General features: G+C 35.8%; 2 protein-coding genes across 2 annotated transcripts; both read left to right on the plus strand.

Moving 5' to 3' along the window:
• The first annotated feature begins 269 nt into the window (after positions 1 to 269).
• LOC141290620 (protein-glutamine gamma-glutamyltransferase K-like) lies at positions 270 to 4,855 on the plus strand. The gene is made up of 13 exons (XM_073822730.1): positions 270 to 369; positions 882 to 1,073; positions 1,406 to 1,648; positions 1,778 to 1,896; positions 1,982 to 2,089; positions 2,204 to 2,381; positions 2,476 to 2,614; positions 2,727 to 2,913; positions 3,075 to 3,228; positions 3,603 to 3,887; positions 4,230 to 4,390; positions 4,481 to 4,617; positions 4,711 to 4,855. The coding sequence occupies exons 1-13, from the start codon at positions 270 to 272 to the stop codon at positions 4,853 to 4,855; spliced, it is 2,148 nt and encodes a 715-aa protein (XP_073678831.1).
• Positions 4,856 to 7,692: 2,837 nt separating this feature from the next.
• Positions 7,693 to 18,688, plus strand: LOC141290621 (protein-glutamine gamma-glutamyltransferase K-like). The gene is made up of 15 exons (XM_073822732.1): positions 7,693 to 7,831; positions 7,929 to 8,009; positions 11,898 to 12,089; positions 12,208 to 12,459; positions 12,575 to 12,693; positions 14,255 to 14,362; positions 14,439 to 14,616; positions 15,554 to 15,692; positions 16,717 to 16,909; positions 17,004 to 17,157; positions 17,352 to 17,444; positions 17,532 to 17,729; positions 18,059 to 18,219; positions 18,318 to 18,454; positions 18,544 to 18,688. Exons 1-15 carry the CDS (start codon positions 7,693 to 7,695, stop codon positions 18,686 to 18,688), a joined length of 2,289 nt encoding a protein of 762 aa, XP_073678833.1.

The raw sequence follows: 18,688 nt of genomic DNA on the forward strand, positions 1-18,688 counted from the left end.
AATGACGTCAATCCCAACCAGATTTGCTTTAATTATCGTAAAAAAAACATTCGGTGTATGGATTTTTTTTGTTGGAGATATAGAGCAAAAGACAATACTGTTTTTTAAGTCACTAAACATAAACTTTTTGTTTTTGAAAAGCATGAAATCAGCATCACATTTGCATTCGTGCTATTCGTGTAACCGTAACTCTTCTTCCTCGACTGATATTACTTAACTATACCGTGTTATAAATATAAAAAAAAGTTGTACAGACAAACATAGGCTAAATGGCACTTCGTGAGAAAATGGTCTTGTGGCGTGAGAACAGTGTTGGCAACACTGGTTTACAAAGACTGCGAACCACTTACTTTAAGATGCTTTTTCAAGGTTAGATGTTCCTTTGAAGCCGAGAGACGTTGTGATGTGACGTCTTTTTCACATTTATTTATCACATTCAAGTTAAATCGTCGTCCTTGTCCTCACTAGTCTGCACTTCACAGGCCAGGTTGCTATTTGAGCAGGCGCTGCTGCTGCACACGAGTCAGAGAATCACCTGTTGCCTCATTGGTTGAAATATCCAATCATTTTACTAATATTAAATGAAATTACATAAAAAGTTATCACTTTGATAAGCTAAAATACTTTTCAGATGTAACTGTAATTTGATTAGTACTAATTTAAAATGTAACTATAGCGAAACACAGTTGCTCATATTTTGCATTTCAAATAAGTATCAGTGTTACATGTATTTCGTTACTCCCCAACCCTAGAGATGACACAAAACTAATAAATAGAGGGATTATATGCAATTATTAGCAAATGTGTAATTAATGACTAAAGTTTATAAATACTTAACAAACCTACTCTCATCATTAATCATTTTCTTTTCTATTTCTTAGCTCTGCCGTTGAAGGTCTGTTCTGTTGACCTTATCAAATCCAGGATGGGACAGAATCGACTGGAGCATCACACAGATCGTTATCTCAGCGATCACCTCATCATCCGTAGAGGACAATGTTTTGAGATGTGGATTGAGCTGTCCCGACCCTTTAATCCAAACTGTGACCAACTTCACCTGGAGCTGAGACTATGTCAGTTAAGGCCTTTTTTGTTAAATGCTATCTTGCTACCCAGTCAAATACATTCTGACATCCTAAAGAAACTGGCTAACAATGAATTACATTTAGAAAAGACAAAACTAGTTCAAAATGTCTGAGTCCACCAGCAAAAATGCTTGTATTTTGCATTATTTTCTAAATTAATATATTAATAATAAATGGCAGCAAGAACATCTGACCATGAGTACTGAGTTCCGCTATATTTATCCAAAATACAAATATTTTCAGTGCAGTTTCATCTTTTCTGAATATATTCTAAAGGCACATCCTCACTATTATTTCCTCTTCTTGTGTGTGTTTCAAAGGTAATATCCCATCAACATCAAGCGAGATGCTCACGATTGTTCCATTAGTGAAGAAATTCGAGAAAGACTGCTGGGAAGCCAGAATTGTTGAACACATGCAAAACCAAATGAGGCTGTGCGTTTACTCTCAATCAACAGCTTCTATTGGACGATACAAACTTACCATCGTAACCAACGGCCCAGGAGGAAGGGTCACTTCAGCTGATAAGGATTTTTACATGCTGTTCAACCCCTGGTGTAAATGTATGTGCACATGATACATCCTCTTTTAATTTTACCAGTCTTTTAAATGACATCCGAAGCTTGAAACTGATCAAAAATGAGGAAAAAGTAGAAAATACTGTTAAATATTTAAGAATGTCTCTTTGTCAGGTGACAACGTGTACCTGAAAGATGAGGCAGAGAGAATTGAGTATGTGCTGAATGACATGGGTAAAATCTACTATGGAACTATGCAGCAGATTGGCTGCAGAACATGGAACTTTGGACAAGTAAGAGCCAAACTCTTATTCGGATTCATATTAAAATGCATGCAAACATTTGTTAACTACTTGTTCTGTCATCTCTTATTCTTAGTTTGATGAAGGAGTCTTGGCTGCATGCCTCTTTGTGTTGGAAAAGAGTGGTGGGCCTTGCTCTGGATGGGGAGATCCTGTTAACGTCGTCAGAGTGATATCTGCATTTGTGAGTTTTCCAGATTTTTGAAATTAAACAACCTTATTAGACAATAAGAATAAGGCTGTTTAGGAAGGAAAGCAGATGACAAAATAACATTTTGACATTTTATCTTTGAGACAGATTAATGCCAGTAACAACAGTGGAGTGATAAAGGGTAGCTGGCCAAAAACTTGCAATGATGGAACTTCTCCTACATCCTGGTGCGGCAGCAGTGGCATCCTGAAACAGTACCTCCAAAGTGGAGGAAAACCTGTCAAATATGGGCAGTGCTGGGTCTTCGCTGGCGTCACCAATACAAGTAAGAAATCAACCATATTGGATAGAGAATTGATGTTATGTTTAGATATGCCTATTAAATTAATTCTTTCTTCTAACAATCTCTTTGTCCTCAGTTTTGAGATGTTTGGGCATTCCCACTCGTCCAGTCTCAAACTTCAACTCTGCTCATGATACTGAAGTTTCACTGACAACTGATGTTTATTTAGATGAGAAATTTGAGCCGATTGAACATCTAAACCGCTATTCAATCTGGTAAGATCTCATGGCATTGACATTTGTCAAAACCTTGATTTTTGTAGCAATGATTGTTGTGTGTATTTCTTTATTTCTTTACCTTTCTTGGTTGATTCTCCTCTCAATGTAGGAACTTCCACGTGTGGAACGAGGCCTGGATGAATCGCCCAGACCTGCCATCTGGTTTTGGAGGTTGGCAGGTTGTTGATTCCACTCCTCAACTGACCAGCCAGTATAGTCATCCTTGCTGCCCCATTTCTGTTTCTGCAATCCGCAGTGGGCAGGTTCAGCATGACGCACCCTTACTTTTTGCTGGGGTATGTTAACATTTTACAGGGTTTTATGTTACATGTTTGAGAAATATATAATTCTACACCCTTAAATTCATTATAATTCTGGATCCTGCTTCAAAATATGAACTGAATTGGAATGTAAAAGGACAGACAAACAACTGATGGTTTGGATCTTTATGTTGTAGGTGAACAGCGATAAAGTCTACTGGCAGCGTAAAGAGAACAAAAACTTTGCTGTAATTCATGTTGAGAAGAACGCAGTGGGTCACTGCATCAGCACCAAAGCTGTCGGCTCAGATCAACGCATAGACATCACACACCTCTACAAACACCCAGAAGGTGAAAACCTACACATGTACGTCACAGAAACACATCACTGCGATGTGATCTGTACATATGAAAATTACCAGTATATAGAGGTCCATAATTATATTATAACTACACCATTCTGAATGGAAATTTTTTTTTTTTTTTGAATGATGGTCATTCAAAAGTAGCCATGTATTCTGATCAAATTCAATGTTATTATGACAAACCAAACATTTTATATTATTATAAATATCCTTGAGGTCTGGTTAGCTGGTTTTCTGACAGGCTAGTCCTGTCACAGTGAGAAATTTGATTTTAGTAGGGCTGTTTTATGCATGGTATCCGAAAACAACTTATTTAATATTCATTGGTTTAATTATTTATCATTTTATCCCCCTCATTAGGTTCAGACAAGGCACGAATTGCTGTACAAAGTGCCTGTTGCAATGGCTCCAAACAGTCTGAATACCCACTGTCCAACTCTGATGATGTGCTCATTGAAGTCCACATGAAGGGTGATGGACCATGTGTTGGTCAGGATGCGGTGCTTTCCATCATTTTGAAGAACAAATGCCGCTTTTCTCGCAGTCTTACTCTGTACAGCCAGGTGGCAGCCATGTACTACACCGGAGCTCAAAAAGCCGTGGTGAAAAAGGACCAGACACTCATTGAGCTCAAGTCGTATGATGGTGAGGGATGACGGAAGCTTGAAATCATAGTTTGCAGAACACCCCAATAGACAATTACATCTAAAATAGATATATTCAGGAGATATTTAAAGTATTTCAGGGATACTTTAAAGCCAACATCAATGTTCATATTGACAAACGTACATTTTCTAGTTTTTGATTAATTTGGTGCAAACTATAGGTTAACCAGTCCTACCCAATTATTACCTTAGCAGTATGTTCTCAATACAGACTTGAGCTGTGAAGACAAAATAACGATGAAGACGATTATTGATTTCAAATGTAAATTTGTTATGGAAGCATTAGTATTCACTCACTTTTACATCTTGCTTTCCTCTGTAGTCCAGATTCTGGAGTGGACTTTGTGCTATGAGGACTACAAAGACCACCTGGCAGCTCAATCAGCGCTGATGCTCACCGTCGCTGGACGAGTTTCAGAGACTACGCAGATACTGACCACTCAGTTCAACTTCAGATTCCGCACACCAGATCTCATTATCATTGTGAGTTTACTTTATTAAGAACTCTTTATATGCACATCTGCCAGTGTTTGCGCTCAAGTTCAATTTCTTACAACTCAAAATTTTTTCCAGCCTGTTTGTGGTGGTGCAGTGGGAAGAGAGATGACATTCAACATCAAATTCCAGAACCCACTTCCCTGTGTGCTGAAGAATGTGGTTTTCCAGTTTGAAGGATTGGGATTGCAGCATGTCAGAAAAACTACCTATGGGTAAGGAGTATTATATTAACTTACACTGCTTGATAATAAATTACAAAGAAAATGGAGTATGTTCATAATAATGTTGTTTCTTTGTCATTCCAGTAACATTCCAAGTCTGGCCTTAGTGAACCTGACAGAGACCTTTGTTCCTAAATACCCTGGGCCACATAAACTTCTAGCATCTCTTGACTGTCCTCAGCTCACTCAGGTGCATGGATTCACCAACGTCGTTATTCATAAGATTTAGACTTCTTGATACTTGCCTCTTGCAACTGTGGAACCATTAAACTTATGGTTAGAGGATGTTTACGTTAGAAATTACATTTTGTCAAACTATTTTAAAGGACCTACAGCTTATACAATATTTTGTAGCTTTGTATTTAATAAATCGTTGTCAACTTCTTAATTTCAGTTTTGATGGCAAATGTGTTTTAATAATGCTTGAAAAATCTGTACTTCTATAACGCTTTTTTTACCCTTAAACAACTTTAGCAACCTATCTATCTAATGGAGGAAACAAAATACACACGCATAAGTTCAAAGCAATAACTTTGAATTAACCTCACTGCATAGTATATTTTACTTTGTGTAAGAATATAAATGCTGTTATATAAATGTATACTGAATAACCTGTAATTCACTTGCCACACCAAACCAGTTATATGCTCTTTTTTTTAATCAGTACCTGAATAAACATAGTGAACAGTCTCAGAGAGAACATTATCTCACTGGCAATAGTTTTGTGATTTGCTGGACACGTGCAATGTAGGTTGGCTGTCAATAGCTTTATAAACTTGCTTTACAGTCAAACTAAAGCATTGGGGTTGCACAATTAGTAAAAAATAATTGAGATATCAATTATATCAGATATGTGAATTGAAACTGCTATCAAAACACTGTGATTACAACTTCAGTGATTATTTGTGAGAGACACGCAGACAGTGAGTTGAACTGCACTGAGTGACAGGTTCAACGGTTATAAAGGGAGTATTGTTAAGTTATCTGTATTTACTCATATTGCAATAAAGAAATTCAGAAACAGTTCTCGGCTTGTTTTGAATATGTACATTACAGATTATGACATGCAGCTGTACAACACAATAAATATTCATTTATTAATAGTCATTAAGAAAATGTCATAAAAAAATACTTAATCATACTAGGCTATACCAATATAATTGTCATGAAACTGCACAGGTTCACAAAGGTTGAGGATCTAGACACAGTAATAAAGGGGTAATCCACAAAGTCCAAAAACAGGCAAAGGTCGTAACACGAACAATAAGTCCAAACAATAACAAGGCAAAAAGAGTAATCCAAAGGCAGGGAACCAGAACCAAGATACAGACGACCAAGGAAACTAAGCTTAGAAATGACACATATAAGACACGCAATGAATAATAACACCAGGCTTACTGTATATAGTGTGAGCAGAACAGGTTAAGGAGGCACATGTGCAAACAATGAGTGCTGATGAGTCCCAGACTGGAAATGAAGTCCCAGACTGATTGCCAGAGGTATGGGATGGAGTGCCCTCTGGTGGTTATCATGGGCACTCCAGCTGGTGATCTTGGAAATAATAAATGATTGCTATTTATTTATTTTATGTATTTACCCACACTTGCCAAATTTGAGACAGCTCTAAACTGTATACTTATTATTTTCACCATCAGACAGCAATTATGTGCACCATGTAGGAAAACTTCCCCCAACTCTTTCTTTCATCTATGCAAAGAAAACTATACTAACTATGCTGTCATCATATCAGTCCACCTATCCATATCTCTATCTTCTCCTTTGATCCATTTGATTTGTCTTATAGGTTTTATGTTTGATGCCCTACCCTCTGCATTTACCCGGGCTTGGGACCGGCACAAATAGGACACTGGCTTGTGCCCTTTTGAGGGTGCATTTATGTTTTGTCTGCTTGTCTGTCTGTCTGTCTGTCTGTCTGTCTGTCTGTCTGTCTGTCTATCTAGCACTGCTGCTGGCAGCTCCGCTGCTTTAGCAACCAGAAATCTGCGCATTGTCGACTCGTTACTTGATTCACTTCAGCAAATTGTAAATGAGAGAGAGAGAGAGAGAGAGAGAGAGAGAGAGAGAGAGAGAGAGAGAGAGAGAGAGAGAGAGAGAGCAAGAACATAGTTATAGTAATCAAATAATTCCGGCGAGAGACAGCGAAAGAAAAGTTACTTAGAACGACGTCTGAGTTTTGAGCTCTGCCGTGCCGTGACTGTGAGCGAGTAAAGCGAGTGAAGCGAGTAGCCACTCCCTCCCTAAGCATCTACCGGTGATGCGCGGGTCAATGTATAAGCAACCCGAACCCGACCAACGTTTTCAACTAACCCGCCCGCAACTCGGACCGCAAAAAAAAGAAAAAGTTTTTGTACCCGACCCGCTTCCTGACCCGCATGTTTAATATTTGCGACTGACACCACTTTCCCCCGACTTTCCCAACAAAAATCCCACCCCCTCTCAGAAAATACATAAAGCTGATATTACTGAGCTATATGCGTTTAAAAGTAGCCTATTAAAATGGTACAATGGCTTTGCTCAGTTCAACGTGTTGGGAAAACGGGCATTTTGTCCCGCGTCAGCATTTATTCAACAGTTAATAACGCTCAACATTCAGAAGGTAAATATTATTCAGCCAATAAAGTGTAGGTCTATGTATTTCATAGAAAATTGTGTCTAGTACTATATAAATTACAAAGGTTTAATTGGCATCTTTATTTCAAACGACCCGACCGACCGCAACCCGAATATCATTAAAAATATTTTTGGATGACTCGTAACTGCAGGTGACCGCAGGCACCCGCTCATTTTGGATCAACCCGCGCATCACTGGCTCTGACCATTTTACTTTAAATTGTTATGAAATTCGGAATTTTGCATGCTTTCACGTTTGGGGGGGCAGTCACAGCATTTAGGGGGGCATTGCCCCACCTTTCCCATGCCTATGTCTGGGCCCGGTACAATCCCCAGAACACCATCCAAACCGTGAAGCATGGGGGTGGAAACATCATGCTTTGGGGGTGCTTTTCTGCAAAGGGGACAGGACGACTGCACCGTATTGAGGGGAGGATGGATGGGGCCATGTATCATGAGATTTTGGGTAACAACCTCCTTCCCTCAGTAAGGGCATTGAAGAAGGGTCGTGGCTGGGTCTTCCAGCATGACAATGACCCCAAACACACAGCCAGGGCAACTATGGAGTGGCTCTGTAAAAGCATTTCAAAGTCCTGGAGTGGCCTAGCCAGCCTCCAGACCTGAACCCAATAGAAAATCTATGGAGGGAGCTGAAACTCTGTGTTGCCCAGCGACAGACCAAAACCTGAAAGATCTGGAGAAGATCTGTATGGAGGAGTTGGCCAAAGAACTACAGAAAACGTCTGATCTCTGTAATTGTAAACAAAGGTTTCTGTACCAAATATTAAGTTCTATTTTTCTATTGTATCAAATACTTATTTTATGCAATAAAATGGAAATTAGTTATTTAAAAAATCATACAATGTGATTTTCAGATTTTTTTTTTTTTTTTTTTTTTTAGATTCGGTCTCTCACAGTTGAAGTGTACCTACGCTGAAAATTACAGATCTCTCCATTCTTTGTAAGTGTGAAAACTTGAAAAATCGGCAGTGTATCAAATACTTACTTGCCCCACTATAAAGGAAACAAAAAGTAACTAGGATATTTTCTTGTAAATGAAGAAGTTATGCATTACTTTACTAGTTGCTGGAAAAAATCTGATTACGTAACTTGTGTTACTTGTAATGTGTTACCCCCAACACTGTTTAGTAACTGAAAACTTTTAAAATCATGTACACTTCCATGAGGTTAAGACATTTAAACTGTTCATTGGTGACTATGCTTTATACCATTTATGTGCAACGACAAGCATGACTCACATTTTCTTCAGATGTAAAAATGTTCTTTTATATATTCATATAACATCTGTTTATACCATTATGACAATATCATTACAAAAAAATGGTTCTTAATACTTAAGTCAATTTAAAATTAATATTGACATGACTTATCAAAATGTAAAAAGCTATGCTAACTATGACATTATATTATTATGTGCAGAACACGTGGTGATTTAATGCCTCTAGTTAATAGAATTATTAAGTTAGCAATGTATTTTATTCACCATGTAAGTCATGAGCAGTTTTACCACAGGCTTGAATCATTCACATTGCTGCACATTCCATCTGCATTACTTGTTCCTGTTCAGGTAATGAAACAAGTTTTAGCACTTGTGGAATTATGATTACAATGTGCCAGACTGGCTGACAGAGTGATTTCAGACTTAAACATTCCAGATGCATTATTAGTTTACACAATTAGTAATACCTTGCAATGATGGTGTAATTTTAGTAAATAATTACATTAAAGCACAAAAGTGATGTATTTAGAAAAAAAATAGCTCTATTCATACTAGTATGTCTGGTATTATTATACATACTGCTATAATTGTTATAATATGCATCATTTGTTTTCTAATGTTATATGTTTTCATTTTCATTTTAGTTAAAGTTTTCGTAATTTTGTTGTGTCTCTTAGTCTTATTATTGTTGAATATAAAAATAAAAAATTAAATATACTTCGTATTTAATTTTTACGTCAGTTTTAGTTATTTAGTTCATCAAGTTAAAGAAAATGAGGAATGTTTCCTTTTTTCTGTTAAAGTTTTTTTTCTGTTTTAATAAGCAAACTTTATGGATTTGGTTTTAGTTATTTATAATAATCCTGATTTATACATGGTTTTGTACAGTGTGAATAAATGTTTTTATGTTGTGGTCATTAATACAGTGTTTTAGGGCAAGATACAGCTGTTTGAAATAAAGAGAATGTTTTTGTATATTCTAATACATTTATCCACAGAACCCTATGAGTACTTTCACAGACTTGTAGGCATCTGAACTAGCTGATGAATGCAACTAGTTTTGCTCTTGAGAATCTTCAGTAATGAAGATTCTAAAAATAATTAGCAAACACAATCCTGTAAGTGTTTATTTTGGCACGTGTGTATCTGAGGCTCAATATTGCCTTTATTCCATCACCCTAAATAAACATGCCCTGGTCCTCATCACAAAAATCCTCACTGGCAGCTCTGCTTATCAAGCTGAGGATTTAATGGGAAGTTGAATGCCTTGTTATTGAGGTGGTTCAAAAGTTCAAATGCAATGAATATTCTGTTCTGTCATTACCTCCAATTACTCCTCCTTTCATATTAACACAACAAATGAGACCAACAGGAATTTAAGTCACGCTGTAAAGATTGCTCTCGTGCCATATTTAAATAAGCTGGTAAAATTACCTATTGAGATTCATAAACACTAAACTCTCTCTGTCATGATACAGGAGATTCTTCACACTTTTCAGCTCTGAGCTGTAGATGGGGTGGAGATGAAGATGTGAATATATATATACCATGGTTGTTCAGAAGAGAACGTCTCAGTAAAGATCTGCCTTCAGACTACAGTTCATTTTGGTGCAATATCTCTGTTAACAAACAGGAACTTACACTCTTACAATGCATTCAGGAGCAAGACCTGTAAACATGTAAGTATTCATCTATCTATCTATCTATCTATCTATCTATCTATCTATCTATCTATCTATCTATTAGAGACTTTAGTTTACATTGACCTTGGACAGTTCAACAGATTTCAACAATTTTTTGCAATTAGTTCTTCAAAGTACAAACATCAATTCCATTTTAAGTTTTTTTTTTTTTTAATTCATTTTGGTGCAAATTTCACAAGCAAGTACATTTTCAAAACTTTTAGTACTAATCTAACAACAGATCATCAAAAATTCTAATATTTTAGTGTGTTTTCAATTGCGCTGGCACTAAACACATCACTGTAAGTGACCCTGAAATGAGAAAACTACAGTATTGGATCAGATCTTGGACAGATAGTATTACAAACTTTATGGATTTTATGTTGATTATTTAAGTTAGGTAATATAAGTGTATTTTCTAATGGACCAGTTGTAGGCTGTGTTCCTTACATTACATCTTTAATGTAGCAACATGGCTTATTTGAAACATGTATTTTGCATTGTTTGCTGCTGAATTAAATGACTGTTAAAAACAGTAAATAGAAAGATCATAGTGTTGCGATTAAGTGATTAAACCAAATGTTCGTATTACATATTAAAAAGATCTTGTGTTTTGAATCAATGATTATGTAGACTGAAAATACACTTAACTATAATGAAGGCATGAGATCTGATGTTGGAGACTGACTTTCAAGGTAACAAATTTAGGTTTTGATATATTGTTCAAAAAATATTGTTTTCTTGTCATGACAGTTTATTTTTTTTTAATTCTAGAAATGTTAAAATGGTCAGTTTCCTTTCTGTGATTATAATGGTATTTAAAAGTTACTTTTAGACTAATTTTAGACATTCTACTAATTTTATTGTTACTCAAAATATAACATTAAAATGTCCAGTTTTTTTTTTATAAATTTATTCAAGTTTAAAGGTGACAAAAAACCTTTCATAAATGTTCTACTAATTTAATTTGAACCCAAATAAAATGTTATTTGGATGATTCTTTAATATCCAAAAACTTTTAGAATGCCCAGATTTTTGCCGTGATTAGATCATTACTAACAGGTGACAAAATACAAAAACCATGTCTTAGAATATCAATAACAAAAACATCATAAGAGGGGTTCTCACAATGTTATAAGAATGTGAATCAAATATTAATAAAGTAAACACTACTTTAAGAAGGTTTTGTCTAAACTTTTATATAAGTTAACAACAACAAAAAAAACTTCAGTAAAATTTGTGAGAACATTCCCTATTAGCTGGGTTACAAATGTTACAAGTGTGATAACTTTGGATTTTGAGTTTTAAAAATGTACAACTGTGGTACAAATTTTGTAGATAATTACAGCCTTAAAAAAACTTTCTTTTTCTCTCAGGAATTCACATGGAAATGGAGCAGGTGCACATGTCAATGGTAAGAGCAAGTTTTTGTAAACAACAAAATGTTTTAACTAGCTACATTCACCAAATTTAGCACAGTCCTTCAGCCTGTTCTGACTTGGTGTTGTTTTTAGATATGTTTCATGATGGTTGCCATCTGTCTATCAGGTTTTAAATGTAAAAGAAACACAACTGATCAGGGTCACTTGAATCTGAAACTAGCATACAGATGGATTTACCGCCATAATGTTCCGAAAAACTACAGAAGAAGCTTGAGACTTCAATGCTTATTTTCAATCTGTCTTGATCAATTTTTCTTTATATGCCTGATGTTTTAGATGGACTACTACAGGTACGTTCTATCGATTTGATCAGGGTCAGGAAAGGACAGAATCGTCAGGAGCATCGCACAGCTGGTTTCTTTAGCGATCATCTTATTGTTCGTAGAGGACAGATTTTCCAGATGTCTATTGAATTATCCCGACCCTTCGTTCCAAACAGAGACCAACTTTACCTGGAGCTGAGTCTAGGTCAGTCATGGCTTTACTGTTGTGATCTTGTTATCCACCATGATCCTGTTAACACCTGCCACACCTGTTACCTCAGATTATCAATCGAAAATGTATTCTTTTGTTTGTGTTTTTACAGGAAATGTTTTACCAGTACACAAGGGTGGTTTTGTGGTTGTTCCATTAGTTTCAGAATTCACTAGAAATGCCTGGCAGGCAAAAATTATTGAACAAGCAAAAACCACAATCAGATTGGCGGTTTATTCTCTTCCAAATGCTTGTATTGGACGGTACAAACTCACTGTAGTAACAAACTGCCCAGCGGGAAAGGCCACTTCACCAGACACACGTGAAAATGACATTTACATGCTGTTCAACCCGTGGTGCAAAGGTATTATTTGAAGAGAGAGAAAACCTCACTACATCAAACTAAGAAAATTCAACTGAATCATAAAAAAAAAAGTGTACTTACAAGTGTACTTCTGTCTTTTTTCTGCTCTTATCAGATGACACTGTGTATATAAATGAAGAGGCTGAGAGAGTAGAGTATGTACTGAATGATATGGGTCATCTCTACTATGGAACGGAGCAACAGATTGGTACCAGAACCTGGAATTTTGGTCAGGTAAAATTTGAAAATGTTACATTTCAAACACAGAAGTGTGTTTAAATGTATTCACTAGTTGTTAAAATATATCAGCAAAATGTGTTTCCTGATAATATTTAGTCTATTCTGTGAATGTTATTTTTTTTTTAATAATCCTTAACTGACATTCCCAGAACATTGCTGGGAGGAATTTGTGTGACAACTTTAGAACTTATACGCACAAATGTATACAGTAGTTTAAATTCAATCTAAGTTGCTTTAAATAAAAGTATTTGCAAAATGATTAATTTAACAGGTATATTTGTACAGTAGCAATAGCCAAAAATACATTGTATGGGTCAAAATTATTCCTTCCAAAATTTTTCCTTTATGACAAAAATCATCAGGATATTAAGATATTTTGTAAATTTCCTACTGTAAATATATCAAAACTTAATTTTTGATTAGTAATATGCATTGCTAAGAACTTCATTTGGACAACTTTAAAGGCGATTTTCTTAATTTTTAGTTTTTTTTTTTTCCCACCCTCAGATTCCAGATTTTCAACTAGTTGTATTGCCCCATCATAGCAAAACATACATCAATGGAATGCTTATTTATTCATAAATCTTAAAAATCAATTCAATTTGAGCCTTATGACTGATTTTGAGTCCCATATATAAAGTGAAGCATTTAAATTGAGTAGAGGAATCATTACACAAGCATTTAGCAATTATGTGAATCAAACTAAATCATGCCCATCATTTAGTAAATAATTATAAATAAATTGTTGTCAAAGTGAATATTTACACCCTTAGAAGTGGCATGCTTACACCTTTTATCACCATGAATTGGCAGTAGTTTCAATTCAACCTAAGTTGCTTTGATTAAAAGTACCTGCAAAATGATTAATTTAACAGGTATATTTGTAGCAATAGCCAAAAATACATTGTATGGGTCAAAATTATTGATTTTTATTTTTATTGATTTTATTGATTCTTCTTTTATGACAAAAATCATCAGGATATTAAGATATTTTGTAAAACTAATTTCTGATTAGTAATATACATTGCTAAGAACTTAATTTGGACAACTTTAAAGGTGATTTTCTCAATTTTTAGAATTTTTAGACATATATAAAGCATTTATATTGAGTAGGCTAAATTACGTGAGGAATCATTACACAAGCATTTAGCAATTATGTGAATCAAAATAATTCATGCCCATCATTTAGTAAATAATTATAATCAAATTGTTGTCAAAGTGAATATTTACACTCTTAGAAGTGGCATGCTTACACCTTGAATCACCATGAATTGACAGTAGTTTCAATTCAGTCTAAGTTGCTTTAAATTAAAGTATCTGCAATGGATTAATTTACCAGTGGATCAATACAAGACATGACTTGTCAGCTGAATATTGATGTAAAGTTGAAACTTGGTTTAAGAAAGGTTCTCAGACTTTAGACTTAAAGGAAACATTGTCAAAACCATCATGCATAACTTAAACCTTCTGAGACCCAAAAATGTAAAACTTGTTCATTTGGATATATTACAAGCCTTGTCTTACCTTATCTTAACTTCTGATCTTTTATTCTTAGTTTGATGAAGGAATCTTGGGTGCGTGTTTCTTCGTGTTGGAAAGGAGTAGAACTCCTTGCTCAGGATGGGGAGACCCCATTACGATAGTCAGATTGATATCTGCCATGGTAAGTCTGAAAATCAACAATGAAAAATGAGTTGTGATGATGTGAAGCAGATTGCATAATAGTGTCAATGTTTCAGGTTAATTCCAACGATGATAACGGTGTGCTGCTGGGTAACTGGGAAAAGACCTATGAGGGAGGACTTTCTCCTATGGTTTGGAGTGGAAGCAGTGCCATCCTGAAACAGTACCACAACAGTGGAGGAACACCTGTCAAATTTGGACAGTGCTGGGTCTTCGCTGGAGTCGCCAACACAAGTATGATATTGAGCATTACTGAAACTTATATAGTAGTCTTAGTATGTTTATTTTGACATCGTCAAATGTGACACTGGACCACAAAACCAGTCTTAAGTAGCATGGGTATATTTGTAGCAATAGCCAAAAATACATTGTATGGGTCAAAATTATCGATTTTTCCTTTATGCCAAAAATCATTAGGATAGTAAGTAAAGATCATGTTCCATAAAGATATTTTGTAAATTTCCTACTGTAAATATGTAAAAACTTAATTTTTGATTAGTAATATGCATTGCTAAGAACTTAATTTGGACAACTGTAAAGATGATTTTCTCAATATTTGTTTTTTTTTTCCACCCTCAGATTCCAGATTTTCAAATAGTTGTATTGCCCTATCATAACAAAACATACATCAATGGAAAGCTTATTTATTCATGAACCTTAATCATTTCAAATGGACCCTTATGACTGGTTTTGTGTCAAGGGTCACAAATATAGAGTGAAGCATTTAAGTTGAGTAGGCTAAATTACACAATTATGTAAATCAAACTGAATCATGACAATCATTTAGTAAATAATTATAATCAAATTGTTGTCAAAGCGAATATTTACACCCTTAAAAGTGGCATGTTTACACTGTTTATCACCGTTAATCGATTGTTAAATCACCCAATCAGAACACACTGTTTTTACATTTAGCTATCCACACCAAGTTGCCTCTGTATTCAGATGTATTTTTCCCGCACAATATTTAATAAAAAAAATAAATAAAAAAAAATAATCTGTTGTTGGCACAGATTTATAATTAGATAAACGTACTGCAACATCAAAGGTCTCTTTCACTTTCACAAATGATAAATCGCATGGCAAATTTAATGCCAAATGGAAAAAGACCAAAGATTTTGGAAATTAAATCTGAGGCATTTTGTTAACATTTTTTCTATTTTCCTCTCAGTTTTGAGGTGTTTCGGCATTCCTACACGTCCAGTTTCAAATTTCAGTTCTGCTCATGACACTGACGCTTCCTTGACGACGGATGTTTATTTAGACGAGAAGAATGAAGAAATTAAAAATCTTACCCGTGATTCAATCTGGTAAGATTATGTATCTGTACTCATGTTAGTGTTATTTTAGTATAATTTAGATCCTGTTATACTTTGTATTAATATTTTGAATTTTTTATTTTATGTTGTGTTTGTGTCATTTTGTTAGCATTTTTTAAATGAAGTTTTAGTTATTTTATCACATCAAGTTAAATTAAACGAAAACAGGAAATGTTGGCAACAAGTTGTGAATGTGAACATCTGTTTGTTAAATTTTCTGCTTAGTGTATCTAGATGTGTATTAATTTGAGTTTGCATCATGCAAGTTCAAGACACTTGAAGCATTTGTGGTTTTATAAAAGTTGTGGCTTTGTCAATGTTTTAGACATTTAGCAGACGCTTTCATCCAAAGTGATTTACAAAAAGAGGACAATGGAAGCAATCAAAAACAACAAAAGAGCAATAACATGCAAGTGCTATGACAAGTCTCATCTAGCCTAACGCAGTACACGTATAAAGTTTTTTTTAATTATATAATAAATAAAAAGAAAATAGATAGAATAAAAAAAAGAAGCAAGCTAGGCCTAAACATAGACAGAATACAACAAGAACAGACAAGCTAGTTGGTTTTTTTTTTTTTTTTTTTTTTTTTTTTTTTTAAGAAAACAAGCAGTAAGTAAATTAATAGAGAATAAGTCTAAAAGGGCAAGTTTTTTTTTTAGAACAGAATTAGAATAGAGGGTGCTAGAGTTAGAGGGTCAAATAAAGATGGAAAATATGTTTTTATGGTCAATTCCTGAAGATGGCTAAGGACTCAGCTGTTCAGATGGAGTTGGGTAGGTCATTCCACCAGAAGGATACATTTAATGTGAAAGTCTGTGAAAATCCTCTTTGGGATGGCACAATAATGCGCCGTTCACTTGCAGAACGCAAGCTTCTTGAGGGCACATAAGTCTGAAATAATGAATTTAAGTAAAGGAGTGGAGAGCCAGTGGTGGTTTTATAGGCAAACATTAATGCCTTGAATTTTACGTTTTTAGTAACTGAGTAACTGAGGTGGCTTTTCTTTATGTAGGAACTTCCACGTGTGGAATGAGTCTTGGATGGCTCGGCCAGACCTGCCACCTGGTCATGGAGGTTGGCAGGTTGTTGATGCGACTCCTCAGGAGACCAGCCAGGGTACCTTCCGCTGCGGCCCTACCTCTGTTGCTGCGGTCCGCAGCGGACAGGTCTACCTCAAATATGACGCCCCCTTTGTTTTTGCTGAAGTATGCTAATTCGTCACAAACCTGTAATTTATGATATGATAGATTTATAATACGATCTGTGTTAGTACTAAATATTGGGCTCTTCTGGTTGTAGGTGAATAGCGATAAAGTCTACTGGAAGCGCAAACAAAATGGGACCTTTGATATTGTTCGGGTTGACAAGAATGCTGTAGGCCGCTGCATCAGCACTAAAGCTGTCGGCTCAGATCAACGTGTGGACATCACGCACACCTACAAATTTGCAGAAGGTGATTTTTATTTTATTATTCTAATGTCAAGTTTATTCATATAGCACAATTGAAAAACCATTGTGCTGTACACCAAGACATCCAAAACAGTAGTAACATTGATCGAAAGCTATACATTTAAACACGTTTAATTGTGGTTTCTAATTGTAACATTCCAATCATCCCTTCACTCTGATTTCAACCTCACTGATCAGGTACACCAGAGGAGCGCAGAGCTGTGGAGACAGCCTATAAATACAGCTCCAAACGATCCACCTACTCTCCCAACGGTGCTCATGGTGCTCGTGGTGATACTGAGTCTTGTGCTCCTCCCGATACTGATACTGATACTGATATTGATGCTGGTGCTGGTTCTGGTGCTTGTAATGGTGAAGTGACTCTTGACATTGGCATGGATGGTAAAGGACCATGTGTCGGTCAGGATGCTGTGCTGTCCATCGTTCTGAAGAACAACAGCAGTTCACCTCGCTGTGTCACTCTCTTAAGCCAAGTGTCAGCCACCTACCACTGTGCAGTCAGCAGGGCCTTCTCAAAGAAAGACCAGACGAACATTTCACTCAAGCCTCATGAAGGTAAGAGATGATAGAATGGATAATCATCTGAAATCCTAGCTTAACTACAGCTGCCCACTAGCACAATAACACATGAAACATTAACAGTACTTAGTTAGTTAGAGTACACTAAAACTACTACAAATATTTTTTTCAGAAAGTTGAAATACTATAATTATTAAATCACTCAATTTAATAAAGCTATATAGAAATATATAAAAGAAACAAACTATAAAATATAGCATTACTAGTAATATAACCCTGGTATAGTGTTGTATACTTATAAAGTACATTCTAAAGGATGACTTGTATTTAAAGTCTTAATGTTCATGAATGTTTTGGCTCTATAGTCCAGACTCTGGAGTGGACGTTGCAGTATGAGGACTATAGGGACCATCTAATGGGTCTTGCGATGCTGAAACTCATGCTGTCTGGACAGGTCAATGAGACTAGACAAACTCTGGCCAAACAGTTCAGCTTCAGACTGCGCACACCAGATCTCATGATCATTGTGAGTTCACAGGACTATATTGAGACTCCACCTGCTGATGATATTGTCCATTGTGGCTATATAACATTAATGTGGCATGTGTGTTTTTTCTCTCTTAGCCTTTGTGTGAAGCTGCGCTGAGCAGAGAGCTGAAATTCTCAATCAAATTCCAGAACCCACTGCCCTGTGTGCTGAGGAACGTCGTATTCAGGATTGAGGGAGTGGGAATGCAGCATATCAAAACCGTTCACTATGGGTAAGACATACATTTGTTGATGCGTTTTTGTCTGGGGGGGATGTATTTAATTTTCACAATGATTTACATTTTTTTCCATCTTTTTTCAGTGATATTACAGGCCATGCCTCAGTATGTGTGAATGAGAGAGTTGTTCCCAAACGGTGTGGTCCACAGAAGCTTCTAGCAACGCTTGACTGTCCTCAGCTCACTCAGGTGCATGGATTCGCGAATATCATGGTCCATGATCACTGA

Source organism: Garra rufa, chromosome 18 (genome assembly GCF_049309525.1).
Source record: "Garra rufa chromosome 18, GarRuf1.0, whole genome shotgun sequence".
NCBI classification, from domain to species: domain Eukaryota; kingdom Metazoa; phylum Chordata; class Actinopteri; order Cypriniformes; family Cyprinidae; genus Garra; species Garra rufa.

Bases quoted from the DNA above. Each gene is read 5' to 3' on its own strand.
- LOC141290620 (XM_073822730.1), top strand. From the start codon at position 270: ATGGCACTTCGTGAGAAAATGGTCTTGTGGCGTGAGAACAGTGTTGGC. The intron at 1,897-1,981 runs GTAAGAGCCAAA...TCTTATTCTTAG, and splicing joins GAACATGGAACTTTGGACAA to TTTGATGAAGGAGTCTTGGC. The intron at 3,229-3,602 runs GTGAAAACCTAC...CCCCCTCATTAG, and splicing joins CCTCTACAAACACCCAGAAG to GTTCAGACAAGGCACGAATT.
- LOC141290621 (XM_073822732.1), top strand. From the start codon at position 7,693: ATGGATGGGGCCATGTATCATGAGATTTTGGGTAACAACCTCCTTCCC. The intron at 7,832-7,928 runs GTAAAAGCATTT...TGTGTTGCCCAG, and splicing joins GGCAACTATGGAGTGGCTCT to CGACAGACCAAAACCTGAAA. The intron at 15,693-16,716 runs GTAAGATTATGT...TTCTTTATGTAG, and splicing joins CTTACCCGTGATTCAATCTG to GAACTTCCACGTGTGGAATG.